Source organism: Panonychus citri, unplaced genomic scaffold, assembly GCF_014898815.1.
Source record: "Panonychus citri isolate SS breed McGregor unplaced genomic scaffold, ASM1489881v1 Contig00139, whole genome shotgun sequence".
NCBI lineage: Eukaryota > Metazoa > Arthropoda > Arachnida > Trombidiformes > Tetranychidae > Panonychus > Panonychus citri.
The window spans coordinates 1,492,768-1,519,731 of NW_026515544.1; the positions used below are offsets into that span (position 1 = coordinate 1,492,768).

At 33.8% G+C, this 26,964-nt stretch overlaps 6 protein-coding genes across 6 annotated transcripts; 4 read left to right on the forward strand and 2 right to left on the reverse strand.

Moving 5' to 3' along the window:
- Positions 1–4: 4 nt before the first annotated feature.
- On the reverse strand, positions 5–2,656 carry LOC128394388 (E3 ubiquitin-protein ligase ZNF598-like). Its single transcript, XM_053354708.1, has 3 exons — positions 2,231–2,656; positions 721–2,117; positions 5–549 (listed from the first exon to the last, which is right to left on the reverse strand). Exons 1-2 carry the CDS (start codon positions 2,498–2,500, stop codon positions 918–920), a joined length of 1,470 nt encoding a protein of 489 aa, XP_053210683.1. The 5' UTR covers positions 2,501–2,656; the 3' UTR covers positions 5–549; positions 721–917.
- An 8,060-nt stretch (positions 2,657–10,716) lies between these two features.
- Positions 10,717–14,451, forward strand: LOC128393929 (uncharacterized). Its single transcript, XM_053354158.1, has 3 exons — positions 10,717–11,316; positions 11,707–11,780; positions 11,978–14,451. The coding sequence occupies exons 1-3, from the start codon at positions 11,066–11,068 to the stop codon at positions 13,222–13,224; spliced, it is 1,572 nt and encodes a 523-aa protein (XP_053210133.1). The 5' UTR covers positions 10,717–11,065; the 3' UTR covers positions 13,225–14,451.
- A 1,198-nt stretch (positions 14,452–15,649) lies between these two features.
- On the forward strand, positions 15,650–18,177 carry LOC128393930 (transcription factor Dp-1-like). Its single transcript, XM_053354159.1, has 3 exons — positions 15,650–15,808; positions 16,549–16,785; positions 16,957–18,177. Exons 2-3 carry the CDS (start codon positions 16,564–16,566, stop codon positions 17,653–17,655), a joined length of 921 nt encoding a protein of 306 aa, XP_053210134.1. The 5' UTR covers positions 15,650–15,808; positions 16,549–16,563; the 3' UTR covers positions 17,656–18,177.
- Positions 18,178–18,874: 697 nt separating this feature from the next.
- On the forward strand, positions 18,875–20,893 carry LOC128394161 (E3 ubiquitin-protein ligase ZNF598-like). Its single transcript, XM_053354428.1, is given in 3 exon segments — positions 18,875–19,234; positions 19,237–19,289; positions 19,480–20,893. Coding segments are annotated over 3 exon segments (1,419 nt in total). The 5' UTR covers positions 18,875–19,026; the 3' UTR covers positions 20,638–20,893.
- Positions 20,894–21,098: 205 nt separating this feature from the next.
- On the reverse strand, positions 21,099–22,513 carry LOC128394162 (uncharacterized). The gene is made up of 2 exons (XM_053354430.1): positions 21,485–22,513; positions 21,099–21,419 (listed from the first exon to the last, which is right to left on the reverse strand). The coding sequence occupies exons 1-2, from the start codon at positions 21,713–21,715 to the stop codon at positions 21,204–21,206; spliced, it is 447 nt and encodes a 148-aa protein (XP_053210405.1). The 5' UTR covers positions 21,716–22,513; the 3' UTR covers positions 21,099–21,203.
- A 491-nt stretch (positions 22,514–23,004) lies between these two features.
- On the forward strand, positions 23,005–26,510 carry LOC128394511 (E3 ubiquitin-protein ligase ZNF598-like). The gene is made up of 2 exons (XM_053354844.1): positions 23,005–23,417; positions 23,613–26,510. The coding sequence occupies exons 1-2, from the start codon at positions 23,160–23,162 to the stop codon at positions 26,358–26,360; spliced, it is 3,006 nt and encodes a 1,001-aa protein (XP_053210819.1). The 5' UTR covers positions 23,005–23,159; the 3' UTR covers positions 26,361–26,510.
- The last annotated feature ends 454 nt before the right edge of the window (positions 26,511–26,964 follow it).

Consider the following 26,964-nt stretch of genomic DNA (forward strand, 5'->3'; position numbering starts at 1 on the left):
ACAGTTGAGCAAAATTATTTCAATTCTTTATTTTTTTTTTTTTAGTTGATAATGTAAATTGAATAACAGGTAATAAAATTAATATCGTTTTGATTTTGGTTTTGGTTTTGTGTTTGAATTTGTAGCTGATTGGTCGATGATAAAGGTGAAAATTATCGAAACTGAACAGATATTTATAATGATAAAAGGAAGGTGAATTTTAGTGTTCAAAAAGACAACGGGATCAGTTTTGTTTCTTTCGATTAGTTTTCGAAGAGCGATGTGTTGGATAAGCAGATCTCTTAATTTCTCTTTCTTGTTTTTCTTTCTCCATTTAATCTCCTTCTTTTCTTTGCTGATAATATTCATTGCCATAAGAGCATTGAGCGCATCGTAAACCCGACGACGAATATTTTTTTGGTCAAAACATCATCACCAAGCATCATCACCTGAGTATCTTCCCGAGAAAGCAGCTCTACTGGCGATAGGGTCAGCGGAAAATTCAGCGACCAGCTCATCGGCAACTTCATTGTAAGTTGTTGTTCCTTTGTCTTTAACCTTTTGACAAACCTGTGGGTAGATAAAATAATGAACAATATATAATTTAGATTTAAGGACATGAACTTAAATGCAAACTTCTGTTCAAATGTATGAGAGCCTTAAACTATGATGAACAAGCGAATGAAATGAAATGAAAACAAAAGTATAGAGGAAGTGATGGGAATAGCAAAGCACTTATACCTTCATAGAGAAATGTCTCAATCCTTTACCACTCTTGGCATCTTGTTTTCTCCTTTTAACTGGAGGTTGACTGTCTTCATTTTCTATTGATCCAAGTGACCGAGCTCCAGAGAAATCAAAAAAAGATTCGTCACCTGTTTTAACAGCGACCAATTCACCAGAAGCTAAATGGTTGGCTGAATGGCTTCCCTTGGTCTTCAGAACTGTTTGGATTCGATCAATTGGGCTACATCTTTCATCGACAATTTACTTGCTTTGGTCTTTTTCCCATCTCGTTTGGCACAAGCAAGTGGAGATGAAGGCTCAGGAGCACAAAGGGTTGGAAACTCTTCATCTTCTTTGTTACCGAAAGTGCCACTTTCCTTCACTTTTGTACTAAACTTTTGTTTAGGTTTTGCACAAGCTTTTAAGTCCTGGCCATTAGTGACATCATTGGCTACCAATTTGGCAACAGAGCGATCTTGTGGTCTTTGTTTACTTATATCTCCAAGTGATGGATAATCTTCTGAGCTAAGTTGAATAGGACCTGCAGCTCCAAGACTAGAAAGATCGTCGGGAATCCAAAAATCTTCTGATATATTTGGAGGGTTACGATCATTACCTCTATCATTTCCATCTCCACGATCTCCACGATCACCTCGATCTCCACCTCTACCTCTTCGACTGCCACCTCCTCTGGAATTGGACAGACCATCGTCATTAAGAGTAGCAACAACCTGTGAATTAAATCCACCGGCTCTCGGACCTCGAGGTGCAGTATTGAAGGTAAAGTCCAAATTCAAAGTTCGTGCATGTTTGGCTTCCGATTTGGTAAGACAATGACTTTGAGCTTTATGAGCTTGCAAATCGATTGCAGTTCGAAAAACAGAAGTAAATTGTTCTTTTTTGCAAGGCCCTTCTTCACATAGAAAATGTTTCTCACGAAAATGTTGATTCAAAGTCTCATATTTGTTGAAATAGATAACTTTACTATCACAAAGATGACAAAAATAATGGTCTCGACGTAAATGACGATTTAGCTCCTCCGAGTCGACATAACGTTGATCACAAAGTTGACAAGCTGGATGTCCTTGGAATGAACGATCGTCTGGATCACCAATCTTCATATGATCTTCCAATTGTCCAGAATTATAATATTTTCTTTCTTCACTGAAAATTTTTAAATTTTGAACACAAACTTGGCACGTTAATAATCTGTGTTTGTGCCATAGATGATCCTGTAATTCATTTACACTTTCCAAAGTTGTATTACATCTTTTACATTTTTCTTCAAGAAGAGAATTAAATGTATCAAAGCAGCTTTGAGTTTCGAAGTAAATTTTGGATTTATCATCGAAATAGAATCTCGATAAATCGAAGTCACTAAATTTTTTTCGAGAACATTCGGTAAAAATAATCTAAAAGGTAAAATAAAAAGTCAAAGAAAAAAGAACGAATGACGAACTTTGAAGGATCAATCAAGACCAAAAGTTGTTCCAAAAGAGGATCATCAGAATAGAAGCTAACTTACCTCAGAAACATCTTGACGACAAATGGGACATTCATTCTGTTCACATAATACTCTCATTTTGGTTGAACAATGATAACAAATTGGATGATCACATGAGCCGATTGCGAAAATTGCTCTTCTGTGTTCACCAGGAATCGAGTGGCAACAAACATCACAGGAAATACCAAACTTGTTCATAGGTGAATAGCAGAATGAAGATGAAGAAGAAGAAGAAGAAGAAGAAGAATTACCATATCGACCTCCAATTCTACTAATTTGACGTCCATACATAATCAGTTAATATTCCAAATAGACTATTCACAGAGTAGAAAAAAAATAAACACCAATTCAACTAAATTTAATTTAGATAATAAGAAATAAAAAGAAACGAAATCAAATGTAATTTATGTTCCATGAGTAATTTTTGTTGTGGTGACCCACTGCTGATTCAACAGCTGCTCCCCCATGACGGGGCTCTCCCAATGAGAGTCGACCTTAGTCTCTGCGAGCGTTTGTTTTTGTGAAGTTATTTTCTTCTTCGATTATCTTAACCATTTTTGTTAGTTTTTCATTTATCTTTTTAATGTTTGTTCTTTTGAGTTTCCATCCTCCTTCCGGTATATAATCAGGACATTTGCCCACATGATGAAGATTCATTGTGACACTGCATTTATGTTTCAGGTAATTAAGATTCGCATCTATTCTCACAATCTTTCCCATCATCGAAGAACTGTAAAGTGCACTATTATATCTGAGTATCCAAGGTTTATGGGACATGATTTCTTTGAATAATCCTTTTATTCTCCTGTTAAAAATAGATTTCTCTCTCATTATTAATATTCTTTTAATTTGTTTCTTCCATTCCATACTGTTAAACATTGGTTTTATATTCGTCGATACCAGTTCATCTTTGCATTCTGCCAGATTTTCATGTCGGATAATGGAGTTGTTCAGTTTTGTCATTGCCGAAGCTTTTTCCGTGGTTCCCTTACCCATTTTGATGCCACAAAACATTTCAAAGGTGAACATTTTGATTAGTTTCGAGACCACTGATAACGTAATTGTATTCTGATTGACTGATTTCATTACATCGTAACTGTAATGTTCGTGAACCTTATCGTAATATAGACAAATGCCTTTTTTATGGTATCGTAGAATAACCGTATTTTTTACCCCAGTGTTCATTGTCTCTTCACTGATTTGATTCAAATTAAAGTTGTCACCTAGAAGTTTGAGTGTTTTTATAACAGGATAATCATCTTCTTCTCTCCTCTTAATTATAGCTAAGGCAATTTTCGTGAAATACGAGAAGAACGGGTTTGGTAAATCATGAAGATAGTCTGTCCATAGCGTTCTGTATGTGTTTTTACTCATAAAACCAGTTGTGATCTTTCTGCCGCACATTATCATTGTATCTATTTTGTAATTGAATAATTTATTCTTATACCATGGTGCAAGACCAGATCGATCCATGATGTGGTTGAGGTAAGCTGAATATACCATTTTTAATTGTTTGACATTCAATTCTTTCAAAAATATTCTTTGGCTACAGTTCAAGTGGATCTGGTTTCTGGCCTTGTCAATCGTTAATTTTTCACCATTTTCATACAGCTTGAAACCCAGGAATTCTGAAGGATAACGCGGGCGATCGAAAACCAGAGATTTAGTTTTTTGCTCATTCATTTCTAGTTTTATCAGTGCCATTGAGGACTTTACTTCCATCAGTGTTTTTGCACGATCATTCGTCATAACCAGCAAATCATCAGCGAAGGCTAAGACTCTCTGTTCCAATGGTGATCTATTGAGCCATCTCAAGGTAGAGTCGAGGGCAATAACAAATAGAAGTGGACCAAGTGAAAATCCTTGCAGACCCTCCGGATCTTCTTCTATCACTAATTTATTGTTGTTTCCCAAGTACCTAATTTTCCGGTGCGTTGCAAATTTAGTAATTAGCCTTTTCGTTTGTAAGTCAAGACCTTCCATCCTGATTAACATTTCTTTTCTGTCTATTTTGTCGAATGCCTTGCAAATGTCCATTGTCATGATGAATGTATAGTCATCTTTGCATGAATATGTTTCCGCGAGTAGATCGATTCTATCCTGTCCAGTATATGCGAATTGTAAGGTTTTGTCCAATTTATCAGATGAAAATTTTAAAAGTCTCTCATACAGAATTTTATCTATGATTTTAGATAAGAAGGACTGAGTGCGAACAATTCGGTACCCGCCAGTGGGCTTCATGATTTTCGTCCCTCCGCTAACTAATAATTGTGAAGGTATGTCACCTGTTTTGAAAATTTTATCAATCAATTCTACTATGTTGGTTTTATTGAATTTCCAAACCCGATTCCATCTGCTAATCGTGAAGGAGTCAGCCCAACCTGAGCTCTTTTTAAATTTCATCTTCAAGATCCTGTTCTTTTCCTCTTCATTTAGACCCATCATAAAGATTTGTCTGGAGTTAAAATTTTCTATTTTCCAGCGTTCAAAGCGTAGCATTTTGTTATTTATGGGTCTTTCCAACGTTATATTTTTATCATATTTTCTTATGCGAATGCATTTATGAATTTCAAGGTCTGTCATCTTCCAATATTTAATTCTTTTATTTTGAACAACCATTATCTTTTCCTCACTTTTCCCATTTCTTCCTAATCGCTTGTTTTTCTTTTTCTTTCTTCTAGTTCTTCGATTACCACTGAGGATCTTTCTCTTATATTTAGCGATCCCCATGTTGAGTATTGAACAGACCATTTGCTCGATGTCTTCGCTTTCATTAATAATGGTTTCATCATAAATCAGAGTCTTCGGTTGATTGTTGGTCAACTTGCACGTACGATATTTCACATCAGCATTGACCACCAGGATTCTATGGTCTAATTGTTCATGATCAATGTAATGAGGTTCAATGTTTCTTAGCACTAAATTCGTTAATATCACATCGATAGTTGAATTTCTCCCTTTCGATTTACGTGTAAATTCATTCTTTTTCATCATTGTTATCATTTTCAATCTATTTAAAGCTTTATCTAAGCGACTCACCAGTTCACCATCCCATTGGTATTCCTTTCTTGGGTTTTCAGTCCATTTTTCCAGTTCAATGTTCAAGTCACCGGCCAGGATCAGAGGAATCGCACGATTGTAGTTATCCAGTAGTTCAACCAGATCTTTTAGGGTATTAATGTTTTTAGGAGATATGTAGACAGCAATTACCGCGACTAATAATCTGTCATATTTGAGGTAAGAGAAAACTATCCTTTCTGAGTAATGAATCGTTTTGACTACCCTCCACAATTTACCCCAAGTTAAACTGATTTTGTCACCAAGTATTTTGAAATTTAGTTGATCCGAATCTACATCCTCGGATGTGATAATTATTGAATTAGGTTTAATCACAGATTTAATTATTTTATTAGCTGTACGTTTATTGTAAGCATTGATACAAGTAACATTGATTTTCATCGTCACAAATTTAATTAATTTGATTTCTTTTTTAGATCATATCATTGTTGATGAGATTTCTAACTCGTTCTTGTTCACGATTGTCCTTTAGAAACATGGTTGTTGGTCCTGCGCGAACGATGACAAAGTTGTCAACTACGAGCGGAAGTAGTGGTTCCAACGTTCCCAGAGGTGGGCCATTATACTTGATCCAGTTGAAGACTCCAAAACTGAATCCTTTGACCAAAAGTTGTTCAATAATTGGTATAAGAGTAATGGAGATCGATTCCGAGATGCCTAAACCAATGATGACACTAATGAAACCATCAGCGCGACAAGTCCAGACTCCCCGTAGCGATTTAAGGTTTTCAAGATCATCCGTGTACGGGCCTTTCAATTCAACCATAATCAGTTCATTGAAGGATTGTAGGCATAATGTTAGGACACTTGAACTAATGAGCATTTTTACTATTATTCAAAAGAGGGTTAAGTTATCACTCTAAATATTTTTTTCTTACTGAGGGTTTAAAGTGTCGGTCAGTCTATTTAAGGAATAATTTCGTAAGGTCAAATGTCAGTTTATCTTTTTATTGTTTTATTGTTGTTACAATGTATTTGTTATAATGCAAGATTCTTGTTCTTTATTGTTTTGTTATTTTAAGTTTAATTAGTAAAATAGAGGAAATGGTTTCAAAGGTTAGTGATTAAGTTGTGTCGTTAAGTAAATGGTAGTTATTTCCTGGAACCTTCTGTTGAACTGTTAATTGGTTCCATTTTAGTTATTCAATTATCGGAGAGAAAACTGAGAGCATTATCGATTCGTATTTGAAGGCGATTCGGCTTAAGTTAAAGTTAATTGCTTTTTCCAGGACTACACAGATTGAGTGATTTGTTGGATGGGCAGTGTTGATGTTTAGGCCATAAAGATTAATTGCATGTTTACAATTGATGCAGCCGTTATCATTGTCGCAGTTATTTGGTTCGTTTTCAGCGTGATGATAATCAAGGCCACAAATCGAGCATTTCCTAACTGGTTGACATTGACATAGCTCTTCGTCTCTGTACCATAGGCAACAATATGGGCATTGCTCAAGACCAATGTAATCCGATACATACAAGTTGCTTCCATTAACTAGAAGTTGCCAACCATGATATTTGATTTGATCTCTGTCAGCTCTGAAAATAACACGAAGAAGATTGTCCCTTGTTCTTTGCATCGATATAACCTCATCTATTGATATATTCTGACTATTGTTTCTTATAGCCCGAGCGACTTGTTCATCTGGTACGATATCCGGAACTGCTATGTAGATACAAAATGACGGTAATCTGGTGTCGTCCAGCGTAAGTCGCATGATTTGTCTTCTCCACCATCTCTTATTTTCAAGATAGTTTTTAAGACGAATCACATTGTTCATTAGAGCAGTAAATTTGATGCAGTTTTGTCGTACAGAGATTTGCTCAGTTATGATGTCGTGGAAAACAGGGTCGTTCTCTAACACCCCTTTAACTATTGTCACAATCTCCTGATGTCCAGGTGAGAAGGTTATTTCAAATTTTGTTGTTTGCACAAAATTAACTACTTCGCATACCAATCGCTTTCCAAACACTCCAGTTGGATAAGACTCATTGACACCAAGCGTTCTGTTGTTTGTCCTAACCAAGTGATTACCAAGACACATTTTAAACTCTAGGGTAATTGTATTACTGGATGCGGGAACAGTGTAAATGAATGAAATTGATTAAATTAGTAGATTAGGGGAGAAAATAGATAGAAGATGTTGTTGTTTTTGTATATACGAATTGAAGATGAAAATTGATTTCCTTTTCAAAAGTAGTGACCATGGCAACCAATTAGTTGAATTTGATTTGGGGTGCCAGGCGGTTAATTTAAGGTACTTAGATCCGGAAGGAAAGCCTTTTCGCATTTTCATTTGACCCAATTTTCAGATCATCAATAGAAGTACCGTTGAGATCAACATTTGAGTCTAGATTTTCAACTTTGATGAAAATTGATTCATCAAGATTCATCATCGTTTTAATCTCTTTCAGTATTTTAATACGCTGGTTAATGTTTGAGTTGACAATCTTATTCACTGTGTCGTCCGGTATTCTATCAAAAGCTAAGTAGCGCTGAAGGCGATAAGCAATTCTTAGTCCATTCTCTTTTACCATTAGATTTCTTCCTTTGATACCAATCAGAATCTCCATTATCTTGTGGTCACTTTTCTCTGTCACACGACAGGCTCTTATCCAGTCAGCAAACCTTGGATTACTTATCTTCAGAGTGTTAGTCGACGTGTACCAATGTGTAAAGGTGGTTGTTTCCATGATTAGTACCAGTACCGCTTCATCCGTCCTTTTGGGTCCTATGTTACTCCTGTCATTTGTAAATATGGTAATTTCATTATTATCCAAAGGCCCAATGTTGAATCTCATCCTTCTTAGTTGATACTCCTCCTCGGTTATGTTTTCTCGTTGATGCTCTCTAATTGGTGCGAGAAAGGAATACATTTCAAAGGAAAATTGAATTAAAGAAAAATATAAACAAGTAAATTAATAGTAATTAAAGGCAATTGTTAAAAAATAACTCAATAAATATGTTGTTTTTGTTGATGATTGTTTTTAATTGTAATTTTTCAAAGTGCCATATGGGCCCAAGTGATGTACATCAGAAGTTCAAAGAGGTAAATTTGAATCATTTTCTGGTTTGACAATTATAAAGGAGTACATGTGATTGATTCTGGATAACGCTAATTGTATCTGTTTTAGGAAAGTTGGACATTTTCGATCAAATGTGTCATGTCCAGGTTTTCCATTACATGGCGAGCATCTTAAGGCTGTAGGGTCATTCCTTTTTGGGCAAACTTTACTCGAGTGTGGCAAAGCGCAATGACCACAAGTGATAGTGAATATACAGTTGGAGGATCGGTGACCATAGCGATTGCAGTTAAAGCAGAGGGTGATGCCGAGATGATCGACAATGGCCACTCTTCTCCACCCCACGCTTATTTGCCCTCTGTTTCGATGATTGTCCAACGACGAACGAATTTGCGAGTCTACTTGGAGGATTACCTTGACCCATTTGCCTCTCTTTTCAGTTTTGATTATGGATACCTTTGATTCGTCCTTCCAGCCATTCCATTTTTTTAATTTGGCCGTCCACATTTTCCAGTCGTTTTCACTGTTGTCGGAGTTTTCCATAGTCATTTCAATTTGTATCTTTGGTTCATCTAGTTCAGGTAAAGTTGGGATAAATTTTATTCGACCCTCTTGGTCTCTAAGTTTCACCATCAATTCGTCTCTGCTTTTTATGTTGTATAAGGATATTTTACAGTATTTTTTTCCTGCTTCCATGTTAATAATATCCATCATATTTTCATCAATTGAATCAAATAGTCTTTGAAGGTGTATTTTAGTGATATAACCTGATTCATCCTTTTCATCCTGTCGTGATTGGACCAATAGAATAGGATTAATTTCTATTTCTTCCACGGAAATCCAGTTGTCAGGTTTTCTCCACAACTTATCGAACTTGATGTGATTTTCCTCATTTCTCTCGGGTTTGTCGATAATTTGTTTCTTTACACTATTTTTCCTTTTTAACTTGTTGGCCAGTATCGATTTCATCAACTCCAACTCAATCTGTTGTGGGTGATCCTTGACACCTTCGATTGCTATTTGAAACGATATTTGATCATCTTCCGACAGATTATCCAGGACAAAGTCGCTCAGGGTTTTACCATTTAGATTGTTCTTTGCCTCGGTCATGAATTTCAATATGGTTGCAATATCAGTCTCAGTCTCCGAATCACTTTCTCCATTGTTCAAAGGTTTGGTTGCTTTTTTCCTCGCAGGTGGCATGTTCACTGTTACAAAATATTGAATGAGAGTTGTAGGATTACTTAATAAAGGGCAGGGTATAAGGGTTATAGAGAATGAAGATTGGTTAGCACAATGTACTGTATGTTCTATTAGTTAATGTTAGTTTGTCAAGGTAAGTTTTGTCAATGATAGTTTCTCCAAAAGGATTCTCTTTTTATTTCATTTGACGCTGTTCAATTACAATCCATTCATAAGTGTAATTTATCCTTCTGAGTTGATCAATCAATCTTTGTTGAAAGTTTTTACAGAAAAAGGAGAAGGCGGTATGTCCAAAGAGATTACAACTACCACATCTCCATAGAATGGAGTCATTGTTTGTATGGCAGGTTTCATGATAGTGCTGCTTGGAGCAATTAAGACATTTAACAGCATTTCGACAATCAGACCTTTTATGACCATAACAAGAGCATCTCTCACAAAATTTAATGTGAAAGTAATCATAAAAGGGAATAATTTTATCGTTGATTTTAAGTGTATGTGTATTCAGAGCATCTCTTGTTTCCCCGTCGATTGTAAGAATGACTATCTTAACTTTATTGGCGTAATAAACCATTTCAATGTTGCTTTCCTTTGTAAACCAAGGATTGTCTTCTTTGAGCTTCTCAGGTAAGTATTTGTCCACTTTGATTGTCGTTTCCACAATGATCTTAATCCTAGGGGGTCTTTTCTCTGGTATGGTTACCTGCCAATTGTCCATCTTCTTGACCTCGGCAAACAGAATCTCCACAAGTTTGTTGTCTGAGCAGTTAATCCTGGCACATTTAAAACCTTTCAATATTTCAATTTGGTCTCGATATTTGTATAGTATAGAGTTTACTTTTTGTTTTGCTTGACAACCATCGAGTAATTCACCATTAGCAGGTTCCATAATTCTAACTATTAGAGTGTTGGTGTTTTCAACTTGCGGAGCTTTCACTTTATTATTGGATTTAATAAATTTCACTGTTGACATTTTGTTAGGAATAAAATACAAAGAAAACAGGTAAAATCTATAAAATTGAGTAAGATCGTATGTAAATTATGGGTAAGGCGTAAGATTATGTGAATAAATGAAAGAGAAAAAAATTCTCTCAACTTGAGTCTCATGTTCTCAGGGACAATTGAAGAATTTACATTCGGTTTAAAGAGAATAGAAAAAAATTTGTTTTCTATTCGACCCCCGATGTTTATTATTCTTTTTAATCAAATCAAGTTGATGTTTTAATTATTGTTGATTGTTGATTATTCATCTAATTGTTTCCATTTTGTGATTAGTTTTTCACTTTTAATCCAGTGCCAAGAATTTAGTGGATTTAAGATTCAATATTTTCTCTTTATCTATTATATTTTATTCAGAGAATTACATTTATTGTTGATTATAGATAAGCTTTGGTAATTTTTGTTTTTCTCTTCTCTTTTCATCTTCGTGTTTGACCTCAGTCAATAGTCTGTGTGTCTTTTTTTTTCTTCTTCTTGTTTGTGAGCTAGTGTGTGAATGATATTCACTATACACTATTACTATTGTTACTATTATTCTTGGTGTTAACCGTTGATATGGGATGTGTATACTCGACACCACAAAGACCTTTGTTCAAACGATCCGATGATGGTAACTCTAATGGTACTGGTACACTTTCCAATATTGGTGGAGGTGTTAATGGTGTTACTAATGGAGGATCGAAAATATTTGATGTGATTAATGTAGATGATCGTGGTAATGAGATAAATCATGGTCAAATTGAGATAACCGAAAATGATCTCATTTTACATCAACGAAACAAAAATTCTATTGTTTGGCCTCTAAGGTATTATGATGATCATTTTTTTTTATTCTCTTCTTATTTTCGTATCAATTTTGTATTTTCCTTTAGTTAGTTTTTTCTCTTCCTCTTTCTACTCTTCTTTTTTCTCTTCATCATCTTCTTGTCTCCAATTTTTCCTCTTCTTTTTTTTGCTTTATCTCTGTAAATGTTAATGGTAATATCATCATCAATATGATGATGGCATTGATGTTATTATATTATTTATTCCTCTATTCCTGATGCTTGTTACTATGCTCAATCATTTGTTATTGTTTTGTCATTGATTCAAAATATTAGCTGATTTGTCTCTTGATTTAGTTTCCCCTTTTTTTTGTTACCATCAACTTTTATTTACCTTTTTTTTCTTGTTGCATTTCTATTTCCATCTTCCAGGTCTCTTCGTCGTTATGGATTTGATGCTGAATTATTTAGCTTTGAATGTGGACGTCGATGTTCAACTGGACCAGGTAATTATTGATCATTCTCATTGTTGCTCATTCTGATTAACTCAAGGTTTAGGTTATAAATGCCAGACGCATTTATGATATAAATAATTATCTCTCAGATTATTTCATGACATTTCTTTCTTCTCTATGTATGCTAAAGTTTTTTTTTCTCTTATTCTCTTATCATTTTTTTTTTTACTTTTCTCTTCTCTGTTTAGGTATTTATGCCTTCAAATGTGTTCATGCAGAGCAGTTATTCAATGTTCTTCAAGAATCGTTACAACACTGTAGTAATATAATCACACCAAATAACCATATCACTTCACCTCAACATGCGATAAATCAAGAAAACAATGGTACCAGTACAGTTACTATTAGTCCTGGTGCGACCATTTCATCACCAGTTATTCCAACTACTCCTGGTCCACCAGAATTAGCTGCTCGTGCTCCAGTCCCAGTTCCGCCTCCACCTCTCTTACCCAGTTCACCTCCTCATTCTTATGTTAACGATATAAGAAGTTACATAAACTCACCTTTCTATGCAAACACAGCAGTTTTAAATGGAACCATTATTGGTCTACCGGTCTCATCATCTTCACATGTTAACATATCAAAAGGACGAGCCGGATCAGCACGAAGTGCCAGTGATATAAACACAAATTACGCTAAGTTAGATGATCTTGTCGATTATGTAAATATTGATACTGCCGTTGCTCAATATCAAACCGGCACTTCATCATCATCAGATCACGCAGCAGTTACTACACCAGCTAATTGTGTTTCCTCAAATCTGCTAGCATCTTTCACTACTAACCCATTAACTAACTTTGAGACAACTGAGTGTTCATCTTCAAAACAAAGAACTTCTTTGATTTGTGAAGAAATTAAATTGTCCAATTTTTCATCTACTACCACTACCACAAGTACCACCGTTAATATTAATTCCACCACCAATACCACCGCCAATGGAGACTCCAATTGTTCAACAAACATTAAACCACCCATTTTACCAATTAAACCTTTATCTGCATTAGCTGCATCATCATGCCCACCATCATCTTCATCAACTGTATCATCTACAGCCATCCAAGGTTCATCATCTAGTCACTCTCAACAACCAGATTCATTAATCAGTCCAAAAGTACCTAGAAAATCTGAAAGTGGTATTAGTGAATCATTAGAATTAAATGAAATGGTTGAACCTGTTAACTACATCATCTTGGATCTTGAAAATACCAATACAAACAACAATAATGGTCCAACCTATGTAACAACAGGCCCAGCAACACCTATTTTTAAAACACCCGAAGAAGGTGCATTTATTTTACCTGGAACAACACCACCATCAACGCCTACATCAATTAAATCAATAAGTAGCAATTATCCTCCACAATCTTATGCTACAATAGATTTTGATAAAACATTGGCCCTTTCCAATTCAGCAGCTAGTCATCGAAAATTTTAATCATCAACAATCAAGACTACACTAGACATCCCAAGCCAAGATCAATTTAAACGCACATTAATTAACATCGACACCATTCATATATATTTAGTTATCTACAAAAATCGAAATCATCTTTAATTCCTCATCGACTCATCTTATTTTTTTTTCGTTCTTGACCAATCTTGACAATAAAGTTCCCATCATCATGAACATCATCTTCACAGTTACACCAAATCATCAATCTTACAATTGGACTTTAATTTTTCCTTTTTTCGTCACCTGAAAAACCTTTCATCACACAGAAAAAAAAAGACTTTAACTGGACTCACATTCAACAAAAGATATTACAAATTAATTACTTGACCACGACCGTTGCATTTTAATAGAGCGATTAACAATTTCTCTAATGATTAGTCTTTTACCAATATCCAATTATTAAAAATCCTTTAACAGCCCGAATTATTTGGTTTCTGGGCGAATCAAATTAACCAATAATTAATCTGCATTCTCAAATCCAGTATACATCATTACAGTCTTTTTCCTTCGGATTCACCTTCTTTCTCTTTAGAGTTAAACTATTTTACAGAAGAAAAAAACTTAATCTGGTCAGAGAATCAGAGTTAATCTCTTTATTTTCAAAACAATTCATTTTTTCTCATTATAATTAAACTTTTTTTCATTCGAATTAATTATCAATATGTTTTTACTAATACAATCAGGAATATATCTCTTCATGTGATTGTACTGATTTTCACTATCTTTCGATATAATCATTTCTGAAGCGAATTCTACAACTTCGATAATTTTCTTCAAAACCTTCGATGATTAATTTTCTTTCTGGTGTTTTGATAAACAATTAGAATTGAAAATTATCTACAACTTATGAGATTGAATTGGTACAGATCAATTCCTTTGAAAAAAAGTTTATTTAGAAAGAGAAAAGGGTCAATTCTAGTGAGAAAAACAGAGATTAAACCTCTTCAGCCCTGAAGACAAATTAATTCTAATGAAAAATGGTTTATTTATAAAGAGAAAGAAGGTGAATTCGGAGGAAAAAGACTGTATCCTTTATCATCAAATTGATCATTATAATTTTACATATATATTATATATACCCATTATTTACTTATTCCTAAGACCCAAATATGTTTGACAACAAAAATCTATTATGAAAAAGATGATACATTTAAGAGATTCTGTAAAATATCATCAACAAATCATTAAAATTGTCCAAAAATCAACAAATTGAAACAAAGAAAAACTCAAATTGCTTTCAAAAGCAAAAAACTAAGCTAAGTTACTCTAAGAACTTTAATTTAACAAGATAAAATCAATTAACTTCTTTACCACAGATGTAATATTTAATCGCCAACAATTTAAAATGAGTTTAAGTTAATTGCGACTTTTAATCCAGCAAAAGCAATTTAAGCAATTCATCTTTTTCCACTTGCAGTAAATATCAAAACAATTACAGTCAAATCACTTCAAGTGAAACACAAAATCATTTATAGAGAATGAGATCTCATTTCGAGTGAACGTAAACCCTTTAAGCTAAACTCATTTAATCCCTGAGCTCAAATCGAATGAACGAAATCTCACTTGCTCAAAATGAAATCGCATTTCGAGTGAATACCTAAAGGTAAATTGTATTCTTTAGGACTGATCGCACACTTTAAACTGGTTTCGAGTATTTTAGCCATAGGATGTTCTACATACTAATGTCTATTGAACGTTCATCCGATTTGCGTTGACCAGATTAACATAAAAACCTAAAGAGATTATCGCTCATACCAAATGAGATGTAGTTCTTTACAATTGAGATTGTGATTCACTCGAAGTGATTTGACTGTAACAAGTTTAAGTTAAATCTTTTATTTTAACTGTGAAAACGATCAAATTGCAAAACTGACTCTAATGAAATCAATAAGAGAATCAGAAAATCTTGAAACTAATCTGATTCTATCAATGAGTTAATCCATCAAATCTTAATTTCTTGTCCTTAGTTTTCATGAATACACAAATCAATCAACTAATCATTAACTTTTCCAAGTAGCGAATCAATTAATCAGCAAATCATAACAATCGTCAAACAATCAAACTAATGGAGAGAAAGAAGACAAAAATGGTAATAAAAATAACTACGAACAAGTTGAGAAGCTACTTGATTAGTTGATTAGTTCAATTCGATCAAGAAAAAAAAAACCAACAATCAATTGAAATGATTCCGTAATTGAATGGACCAGGAAACAGTAGAAAAAAACACAAACCAACAAAATTAAAATGGAAAAGAAGAAAAAAAGGTCCAAGCGATGGGATTGATTAGTTTTAACAATCGAATTATTTTCCAAGAACCCGAAAATTAACCAGAAATTGAACCAGAATTTTGGAAGAAAAAAAATCGAGAAAATGATCAAAAGTCGATAATATATCAACGGTCCCTGGTTCCGTTCGCGGTCAGTTTTTTGTTGTTCTTTGACAATTTAATTTCTGCTTGTTTGCTGTTTGATTAAATTTAATTGTTTTAATTTTTGGTTTGATATTTTTGTGAATTACCTTTGATTGTCTCGAGTTTATTGATCCACTTTTGTCCTTCAGGGAAAAGGTTTGTTGGTGTTTTCGTTCACTTTGGTTTGGTTTTTTTTCTATTCTCTTCATTTTTTCCTTCTCCTTCTTTGCTTATTCAATTTTCTGTTTCTCTTTTTCCTGTCATCTTTTTGTATCTTGTTCGCTTACCAGTTTCAGGCCTCAAGTTTCTTTTTGAAGAATAATTAACACAAAATGTACAACCATTGTGATTATTGATTTGTTTTTATTCTTAATTAGCATTATTCGGTGTCGCTATCTATCGACACCAGAAAAAGATTTTACTCTGCAGTTTTTTGTTGTTCTGACTCTTTACTGTTTGGTTCTTTGGGTATTCCTTTCTTCATCTTCATTCTTCTCTTTCTTTTTTTTCTATTTCGCTTTCTCTTTAATCTCTCTTTCTCTCACTTACTCACTCTTCTTTCCGTGAATGCTTAGGATTTTTGGTTACTTTATCAGTGCTAATCTCTATCTAATTGCTATCGCTTGTGGCTCTTATTTTAAAGAATCAGTGGTGTGCCTCACATTAGCCAATTCTCTTCATCTCCAACACTCATTACCTACTTATTTTAATTTCTTCTCTATTTTCTGTTACTTTTATTCTACTCTCTCTATCTCTCTCACACACTTTATTTCTCCTTCTCCTTCTCCTTTCCTGTGTCTTAATCGCATTACCACCTTATCCATTGTCTTTTAAAACACCATCTTCCTGTTTTCTCTCTCTCTCTCCGTCTCTATCTCTTTCACATACTCTTCTAGGCTCTTCTTAAAACTATGAGTGCTGGTCCATCAATTTTGAAGACCAAGGGAAGCCATTCAGCCAACCATTTAGCTTCTGGTGAATTGGTCGCTGTTAAAACAGGTGACGAATCTTTTTTTGATTTCTCTGGAGCTCGGTCACTTGGATCAATAGAAAATGAAGACAGTCAACCTCCAGTTAAAAGGAGAAAACAAGATGCCAAGAGTGGTAAAGGATTGAGACATTTCTCTATGAAGGTATAAGCGCTTTTCTATTCCCACCACTTCCTCTATACTTTTGTTTTCATTTCATTTCATTCGCTTGTTCATCATAGTCTAAGGCTCTCATACATTTGAACAGAAATTTGCATTTTAGTTCATGTCCTTAAATCTAAATTATATATTGTTCTTTATTTTATCTACCCACAGGTTTGTCAAAAGGTTAAAGACAAAGGAACAACAACTTACAATGAAGTTGCCGATGAGCTGGTTGCGGAATTTTCCGCCGACCCTATCGCTAGTAGAGCTGCTTTTTCGGGAAGATACTCAGGTAATGATGCTGAGCCTTTTGACCAAAAAAATATTCGTCGTCGGGTTTACGATGCGCTCAATGTTCTTATGGCAATGAATATTATTAGTAAAGAAAAGAAGGAGATTAAATGGATTGGTCTACCAACCAATGCTTCTCAAGAAGTTGTCGAATTGGAAAAAGAAAAACAAGAAAGATTAGAGAAAATTAGTGCCAAGAAAGAGCAATTAAGAGATTTGCTTATCCAACACATCGCTCTTCGAAAACTAATCGAAAGAAACAAAACTGATCCCGTTGTCTCTTCGAACGCTAAAATTCACCTTCCTTTTATCATTGTAAATACCGATAAACGCACGATCATTGATTGTTCGATTAGTAACGACAAGACAGAATATCTGTTCAATTTCGACAATGCCTTCGAAATTCATGATGATGTTGAAGTTCTCAAAAGAATGGGAATGGCACTTGGATTGGATCGAAATGATTTAGTACAAATTGATCGAGATGCTTATGAGAAAGCGAGATCATCACTACCTGAAGCTTTAAGATCAAGTTTGGATGAAATGGTGGAAGAGAAAGGAAGTATCATCATCAATTGATAGAATTTCAAAGAAAAGACAAAAAAAAGAAAAGTAAAATATTGGAAGACACAAACAACAACTTTTTCTAAAGAAAATCAATTAATTTTTTAGCCATTAAACATGGAGAAAAACAATCAACAGCTTCGCGCCACGTGAATATAATTATACATAAATTACATTATAAAATCTTAATATTATTTGGAAACCAATGTTCACACTTCTCATCGCATCTCTACCAATTCACCAATTCTGAGGCTTCAAAGCTCATTCTCCAAATCAAAACCAAACAAAAGCAAAATTCATCCTCCTTTTAAACCACTTTTACTGTTGGTTGTTGATTTAAAACTCAGACAAAACCATAACATTTACTACAACAATTAGACTCAACAATTTTCAACCTTAATTACTTAATCATTGATTAATCAGTTACAAGTGTAACCACTAAACAAAACCAACATTCGAATGATATTAATTTTATTACTTGTAATTCGATTCAAATGATTAACTAAAAATAAAGATTTGAAATAATTTTTGATTAAATGTTTTTCTTTCGAATCTCTCTGGACAATTTAATGATAATGATAATCAACAGATGATTAGGAAATTATGGTAAAGAGAAACCAATTGAAGAAACCCTAATGGTTTTACTCGTACACCAATCGAGATCAATGATTCGAGACTTCGAACCTTCGTTTTCCGATGATTAATTTTAAAGCGAAAATCGATTTAGAAATAAAGTTCCATATTCGCAATTATCATAAATGTGATGAAAGTTCGTTTTCTTCAATCGAGAAATACTCTATTTTTGATTTCGATTCAATCCAAGTGCCATTCTATTGAGAACTTCAACATCATGAGTCTGAGAAGGAATCGTCGAAATTGATCAGATATTCTAATGTAGCAATCGAAGGTCTTTCGATCTATTTATCAGAGAATCAAGTTTGATAATCGTTGGAGAATTAATAAGTTGTCGCAATTGAACATTCGCTTGGATCTTTTTGTTTCTTTTCGATAATTTTACTCTTTAAATTTTCTTCTTCTTTTCTTTTTGTGGTCAAGCAAATTTAGAATCTTTAATCTTTTTAATTGGTTGAGAATAATTAACAACAACTTGATGAAAAGAAAAGTGTAAACATCGGGATTCGAACAGAAAATTTTTTTTTCTAATCTTTTTAAACCCAATGTAAATTCTTCAATGGTCCCTCACAACGAGAATATAAATCGAGAAAATTTTTCTTTCTTTTTCATTCATTCACAAATTCTCATCGACGATACATCAATTTCTTATCGTTTCCTTTTCTTTTTCTTATTCTTTAAATTAAACTAAGTTAATTTGAACTTTGCTTTTCCTCTACTCTGTGAATAGTCTATTTGGAATATTAACTAATTATGTCTGAACGTCAAATTAATAGAATTGGAGGTCGATATGGTAATTCATCTTCTTCTTCTTCTTCATCTTCATCCTTCTATTCACCTATGAACAAGTTTGGTATTTCCTGTGATGTTTGTTGCCACTCGATTCCTGGTGAACACAGAAGAGCAATTTTCGCAATCGGTCCATGTGATCATCCAATTTGTTATCATTGTTCAACCAAAATGCAGTATTATATGAACAAAATGAATGTTCAATATGTCGTCAAGAAGTTTCCGAGGTAAGTTGTTTATATGTTTTATTTGTTTCTCTTTAGGAACGAGATTAAAATTTAAAAATGGATAAAAAGATTAATGTATTAATCATTTTAGCGTTTATCTCTCTCTCTCTCTCTCTCTCTCTCTTTTAGATTGTTAAAAAAATAGAAAACATTATCTCTAATATACTTATCTTTTTATTTTATCTTACAGATTATTTTTACCGAAGATTCAACAAAAAAGTTTACTGACTTTAATTTATCGAAATTCTATTTCGATGATAAATCCAAAATTTACTTCGAAACTCAAAGCTGCTTTGATACATTTAATTCTCTACTTGAAGAAAAATGTAAAAGGTGTAAAGCAACTTTCGACAGTGTAAATGAATTAAAGACTCATCTATGGCACAAACACAGATTATCAACGTGCGAAGTTTGTGATCAAAACTTGAAAATATTCAGTGAAGAAAGAAAATATTATAATGCTGGACAATTGGAAGCTCATATGAAGATTGGTGATCCTGATGATCAATCATTCCAAGGACATCCATCTTGTCAACTTTGCGATGAACGTTGTGTCGACCCAGAGGAGCTAAATCGTCATTTACGTCGAGACCATTATTTTTGTCATCTTTGTGATACTAGTAAAGTTATCTATTTCGACAAATATGAGACACTGAATCAACATTTTCGTGAGAAACATTATCTATGTGAAGAAGGATCTTGTAAGAATGAACAATTTACTTCCGTTTTTCGAACTGCAATGGATTATCGAGCTCATAACGTTCAAAGCCATTGTCACACTAAATCGCAAGTTAAATATGCACGAACATTATTAAAGTTACAAGGTCCAAGAGTTGGTGGATTTTATTCACCGATTGTTCCCGCTCGAATTAATCCTGACGATGATCTGTCCGATTCCAGAGGAAATGATAATCATGGTGAATATGATTATCAAGGTAATCGAAGTGATCATGGTGAAAGAGGTAATGATCGTAACCCTCCAAATATAACAGATGATTTTTGGATTCCCGACGATCTTTCAAATTTTGGAGCTGTAGGTCCTATTCAACTTAGACCAGAAGATTTTCCATCACTTGGAGAAATAAGTAAACAAAGACCACAAGATCGACCTGTTGTCAGATTGATAGTCAATGGTCAGGACTTAAAAGCTTGTGCAAAACCTAAACAAAAGTTTAGTACAAAAGTGAAAGAAAGTGGCACTTTCGGTAACAAAAAAGATGAAGATTTTCCAACCCTTTGTGCTCCTGAGCCTTCATCTTCCCTCGCCAAACGAGATGGGAAAAAGACCAAATCGAGTAAATTGTCGATGAAAGATGTAGCCCAATTGATCGAATCCAAACAATTCTGAAGACCAAGAGAAGCCATTCAGCCAACCATTTAGCTTCTGGTGAATTGGTCGCAAATCTTTTTTTGATTTCTCTGGAGTTCGGTCACTTGGATCAAAACAAAATTTTGGAAAACAAATCAGAATCAGAAAAATAATCTCACATGAAACTGAAATTGCAACTAACTTTCACCTTTTCTTTTATAATCAATTGTACGAAACTGTATCACACTTGATGTTTTTCTAGTAGAAAATTAAACCATTCACATTTTCTACAAAATTAGTTGACATTTATTATCAATGCAAGGGAAAAGCAAAGCTCATTTTTATCCTCTTACACTTTGTACCAAAAAAAGACAAATAAATTGATAACTATTTAAATTTGATCACTTAAATTATACACTTATTGAAAATTGTATCAAGTATTTTAAAAGTTGCTGTGAATCACAACTTGTAAGGGAAATTGATTTTCTTAACTTGATTTAATTAATGTCGGGTAATAAATAAACACTTTAAATGAGGTAAACATTGACTGAAATTAAAAAATTAATCAATACGATGATTTGAATTGTTACTGTTGAGAATGGGGATTAATTACTCCAAGGGTTTGATGATATTGACCAAGTATCAGATGATGGAGGAAGTGAAGACGGAGGAACCATTGGACTTGGAGCTGGAGCCGAAGCGGGAACATGAGTTAATAGTGGAATCGTGATTGGGATTATTGTTTGTTTGGGGGGACTTGAGATCGGAGGCATCATCATTGCAGGCGGAGCGGGTGCTGGGACTTTAATTATCTTTGGTATCTGTTGATTAGCAAGGAAATCAATCAATATAATTTGGTTGGACAAATTGAATTTATACTTCTTACCTCAATAGCGACATATTTAACTGGCCTTGGGGGACAGTGACATGTCGGTGAACTGCTGGGAACCATTGATTGTCCCCAACCCGAAGCACTGACAATTAGATCAGAATTTGCCTCAACCAAACTTGAGAGTCCATCGTTGATTGTGACATTGATGATTAATAATCCAAGGCAAAGGAAACTTGATATTAAAAGTTGAGTGTGATTCCAACACGACCAACGAGCAGATATCATTTGGTAATTAAAGTATTCACACAATCGAAAGAAAATTTAATAAATTGAACTGATTTTTAATGTTGATAGAGTCAAGTGAAAATTGTAAATGATTAACTAAAAGACTTTTGTAATTAAAAGTTACAACATTCATAGCATCAACTCATGTCAATACGTTTGAATAATCAAGCGATGAATTTGATTGTATTTTTCCAGCAATTTCCCCCTCATCTTTTCAACACCATTCTAATCAGATATTAATAAAATATGAAAGGGATAAAGTTAATCTGCTTGGATTAAGATGAAAGAGATCGTTCAATTAAAACCAATTATTTTTAGTTTCCTTAATGAGATTCCAACTTTTTGGTTCTTTCCATTTCTTTAGATCAATTTGAAATAATTAATATTCAATGAATCACTTTCCATCTGATAATTGTTACTGGTGTTGTGGTTTCCGTATTACATTGTATTGTATTTGTCATGGATCCGAGTACCGTTTAGACGCGTATTGTGGCACGTGTGACACGTGGCACATTGTGTGCGTCAAACATCAATGGTGTCGTTAAGAGGCACAAATGGTTACTGCTTAAAGCTCATAAGCCTCTGTTAGAAAATTTGTCCAAAGGTTTTTAGTATTGATTGAAAGCACTTTCTTGAATTAGTTAATTGGGGACGTTTTAATTGTTACAATTTAAGTCTTTTTTTGTTTAATTTTGACAACAAATATGACCGATCATTTGATTTGTTTCTATTGTTATGCAAGCCAATAGAGTTATCAACCAAATAAGGAACAATTTCCCATAATAATTCAAACATTAATCTTACTATTGGCCTTTAATCATGTTTACATTTCCATCAATGAGAGATCAAACTTTAATATCGATTGATTGACACATTCAAAGCTGAGAAAGAACAACAAAAAATCAGCAAATTCAAATTTAGAAACAAAATATTAGTAATTAGATGAACAATTATCTTTCGATTAGTTACAATTGAACATTTTCGTTCATTTGGGTCATATTGTTTCGTTTCGATGATTTGATTTTTCTTAAATTTTCTGCCTTCTCATTAACCAAACTCTGGATTTTCAATCATTTTGCTGATTGAGATTCTAATTAAAATTAAATATCAATTTGATTTGATTAAAATGAAAAGTTTATTGTTCGTGATGCTGAATCACAAAGTTAAAGAATAGTCAACTTCGGGGGTCGAATAGAAAACAAATTTTTTCTATTCTCTTCAAACCGAATGTAAATTCTTCAATCGTCCCTGAGAACATGAGTTGTGAATTTTTCTCTTTCTCTTTTATTTAGATACTTATTCTCATTGATGAAACATAAATTCTGTTTATTTTGTTTTCTTTTGTTTTCTATTTTATTTCTTATTCTTTAAATTAAATTGCGTTGATTTGAAATTTACTTTTTTCTCTACTCTGTGAATAGTCTATTTGGAATATTAACTAATTATGTCTGGACGTCAAATTAATAGAATTGGAGGTCGATATGGTAATTCATCTTCTTCTTCTTCTTCATCCTTCTATTCACCTATGAACAAGTTTGGTATTTCCTGTGATGTTTGTTGCCACTCGATTCCTGGTGAACACAGAAGAGCAATTTTCGCAATCGGTCCATGTGATCATCCAATTTGTTATCATTGTTCAGCCAAAATGAGAGTATTATGTGAACAAAATGAATGTCCCATTTGTCGTCAAGAGGTTTCTGAGGTAAGTTATTCTGGTGATCCTCTTTTGGAACAAGATTGAAATCTAAGTGAGAGAGAGAGAAAGAGAAGAGAAAAAGAAAGAAAAATAGAAAGAGATGAAAGAAAGAGAAAGAAAGATAAATGCATGTATTTTTTAGGCCTTGTTTACATCATCACATTTTTAATGTTGATTCTCCTTTTCCTTTTTATCTTATAGATTATTTTTACCGAAGATTCTCGAAAAAAATTTAGTGGCTTCGATTTATCGAGATTTTATTTCAATGATAAATTTAAAATTTACTTCGAAACTCAAAGCTGCTACGAGACATTTAATTCTCTTCTAGAAGAGAAATGTAAAAAATGTAAAACAACTTTAGAAAGTGTAAATGAATTACAGGATCATTTATGGGAGAAACACAGATTATTAACGTGCGAAGTTTGTGTTCAAAATTTGAAAATTTTCAGTGAAGAAAGAAAATATTATAATGCTGGACAATTGGAAGCTCATATGAAGATTGGTGATCCAGATGATCGTTCATATCAAGGACATCCAGCCTGTCAACTTTGTAATCAACGTTATGTCGACTCGGAGGAGCTAAATCGTCATTTACGTCGAGACCATTATTTTTGTCATCTTTGTGATACTAGTAAAGTTATCTATTTCAACAAATATGAGACTTTGAATCAACATTTCCGTGAGAAACATTATCTATGTGAAGAAGGACCTTGCAAGAATGAACAATTTACTTCTGTTTTTCGAACTGCAATCGATTTGCAAGCTCATAAAGCTCAAAGTCATTGTCTTACCAAATCGGAAGCCAAACATGCACGAACTTTGAATTTGGACTTTACCTTCAATACTGCACCTCGAGGTCCGAGAGCTGGTGGATTTAATTCACAGGTTGTTGCTACTCTTAATGACGATGGTCTGTCCAATTCCAGAGGAGGTGGCAGTCGAAGAGGTAGAGGTGGAGATCGAGGTGATCGTGGAGATCGTGGAGATCGTGGAGATCGTGGAGATCGTGGAGATCGAAATGATAGAGGTAATGATCGTAACCCTCCAAATATATCAGAAGATGTTTGGATGACAGACGATCTTTCTATTCTTGGAGCTGTAGGCCCTGAACGTCCTGTTCAACTTAGACCAGAAGATTTCCCATCACTTGGAGAAACAAGTAAACAAAGTCCACTAGATCGACCTGATAATCCGCTTTCTGTAACTTCCAAAGCTGCTGTTGCCAAAGTGGTAACCAATGGTGTCACAAATAACCAAGACTCGAAAGCTTCTAAAAAACCTAAACACAAGTTTAGTACAAAAGTAAAAGAAAGTGCTACTTTCGGTAGAAAAGATGATGAAGAGTTTCCAGCTCTTTGTGTTCCTGATCTAAAAGTCAAAGGATCTTCCGGCAATCGTTCAGTTCAACAAGCTAGTTCTGCAAGCTCATCGGCTAAATCTATTTCATTAGCCGATGCTGTAAAATTGAATCCAAAGGCTACTGAAAAGACAACATCACAATCCGTTGATAGTGGTAAAACAAGTAAAGTGACCGCCAGTAACTCTCTTAATCGTATAGCAAATGAATTAATTGACCACAGTGACCCTTCATCAAGTCAAGACTTTTCCTTGACACAAAACGATTTTCCGTCCTTACCCTTTAAAGTAAATGGTAATCGAAAGAAAAAGAAATCACTCAATATACTATTAGCCAGTTTGAACAATCCTCAACCCGATCCACCTCCAAATTATACTTCAGTACGACTTGTCGATACACTAATTCCTAAAGAAAACAATGGGAGCACAAGCAATCGGAGCGAAAATGAGAATAAACCAAGTTTAGAGGAAAACATGGAAAGTTTATTACTCAAGGAAGACAATTTTCCACCTTTAAGTGGAGAGTCAAACAAGAAAAACAAAACGACCATCAAACCATCAGGTCAATCAAAATCATCTGGTCCAACAAAGTCAAAACAACCGACTCTCTCATCACTTGTTCGACCTCCACCCGGTTATGAAAAACGCAATCTCAAAAAACCAGCATCTAGTGAATTATCAATGGAAGCCGTAGCTCAACAATTGATCAAACCAAAAATTACGACCGTAACCCCATCCATAACTACAACAAATCCCACAACTACAACCACCACTACAACCACAACAACAACAACCAACTCAACAAATAATAATATCCTAAGTGGTAAAAAATCTGAAGTAAACAGTAATAATCACATTGAATCAAATAATAGCAACGTAAGCAATTCTATTAGCGATAATAAATCTGGTAACAAACCTACATCATCATCATTATCATCAGCAAATAATCAACGTAAAGTTAAACGAGAAAATTTTGATCAGCCGCCTTCAAGTGATCGTATTAATTCAAAATCTGCCAAACAATCATCGTCACCCAAATCAACAGTAAATTCAACATTACCTCAACAGTCTCAATTACCATCACAATCAACAGCATCAATAGAAAAATATTCAAATAGACACCAAAATGGAACCAATCGATCAACACAACATTATCCTGAAGAATCAGCTGAAAACTCTTATATTTATCCAAAAGATTTCGATGAAAGGAATCGTCGTCTCTTCGATATGGTTCAATCCATTTTAAAAGATAGATTTAAAGATTTTGACCTACTATCGAGAGCATTTTTCAAAGATGATATTCCACCACATCAATATTACAACAAATGCGTTGAAATGTTTCGTAACAAATTGAATCACGTTTTATTGGATTTAATTGTACTTCTACCCGATATAAGGAAACAGAAACACCTAATGGCTGCTCATGATTCTAACATTAAACAAAGGATTGGAAATATTCCCATGAAAACCGGTGTTTGGGAGATTAGTACAGATTCTGAATTGGATGTTGTGGTTTGTCCAATGTGTGGTCAAGTTTTAAGTAAAAGAGATGGACCAGATCATATCACTAAACACCAGAGAATGAAAACTTAAATTAACCCGAGATTTTAACATGAAACAAACTGCAATGAAATTTGAAAGCTAATCGTCTTTACAACAAACCCGAAAACAAGAAGAAAAAAACAATCACAAGATTAAATAAAATTTTTTGTTGCTAAGCTCAAACAAAAAGAGATCAACTAATTAACTTGTTATTTTAATGATTATATTGTTAAAAATTGTAGAATCTCAATTACCATAGTTTTCTTTGTCTATTGAAATATTGTCAACCCATAAGACGGACTCATAATCAAGGAGCTAATCAACTGTGGATGGTAAACAATTAAACGCGAACAAATTGAGAAATGTGATTTAGTGGTGAAAAAGAAAAAGAAACAACAACAAACATAATTAAACTCTGGTTAATGAACAATTTACCAGAATGAATGTAAACTAATTATGGTTAAAAATTAGAGAAGAGAAGGAAAAAAAAGCGTAACAATAAGGACAACAATTAACATAATTATTGGAAGAAAAAATATCCAATGAACCCGATGAATGAGAATCAATAGAAAAGCTTTGGTGAGAATCTATGGTTTTATCGATTAATGTGAGAAAAGGAGATGAATGAAGAGAGAGAGAGAGAGAGAGAGAGAGA

What these genes read in the sequence shown, in the direction of transcription:
- LOC128393929 (XM_053354158.1), top strand. Translation starts at nt 11,066, where the DNA reads ATGGGATGTGTATACTCGACACCACAAAGACCTTTGTTCAAACGATCC. An exon ending in TCTATTGTTTGGCCTCTAAG is followed by an intron (nt 11,317 to 11,706) that starts GTATTATGATGA and finishes TCCATCTTCCAG; the next exon opens with GTCTCTTCGTCGTTATGGAT. An exon ending in TCGATGTTCAACTGGACCAG is followed by an intron (nt 11,781 to 11,977) that starts GTAATTATTGAT and finishes TTCTCTGTTTAG; the next exon opens with GTATTTATGCCTTCAAATGT.
- LOC128394162 (XM_053354430.1), bottom strand. Translation starts at nt 21,715, where the DNA reads ATGATATCTGCTCGTTGGTCGTGTTGGAATCACACTCAACTTTTAATA. An exon ending in TTAAATATGTCGCTATTGAG is followed by an intron (nt 21,420 to 21,484) that starts GTAAGAAGTATA and finishes GCTAATCAACAG; the next exon opens with ATACCAAAGATAATTAAAGT.
- LOC128394388 (XM_053354708.1), bottom strand. Translation starts at nt 2,500, where the DNA reads ATGTATGGACGTCAAATTAGTAGAATTGGAGGTCGATATGGTAATTCT. An exon ending in GTCGTCAAGATGTTTCTGAG is followed by an intron (nt 2,118 to 2,230) that starts GTAAGTTAGCTT and finishes TTTACCTTTTAG; the next exon opens with ATTATTTTTACCGAATGTTC.
- LOC128393930 (XM_053354159.1), top strand. Translation starts at nt 16,564, where the DNA reads ATGAGTGCTGGTCCATCAATTTTGAAGACCAAGGGAAGCCATTCAGCC. An exon ending in TGAGACATTTCTCTATGAAG is followed by an intron (nt 16,786 to 16,956) that starts GTATAAGCGCTT and finishes ATCTACCCACAG; the next exon opens with GTTTGTCAAAAGGTTAAAGA.
- LOC128394511 (XM_053354844.1), top strand. Translation starts at nt 23,160, where the DNA reads ATGTCTGGACGTCAAATTAATAGAATTGGAGGTCGATATGGTAATTCA. An exon ending in GTCGTCAAGAGGTTTCTGAG is followed by an intron (nt 23,418 to 23,612) that starts GTAAGTTATTCT and finishes TTTATCTTATAG; the next exon opens with ATTATTTTTACCGAAGATTC.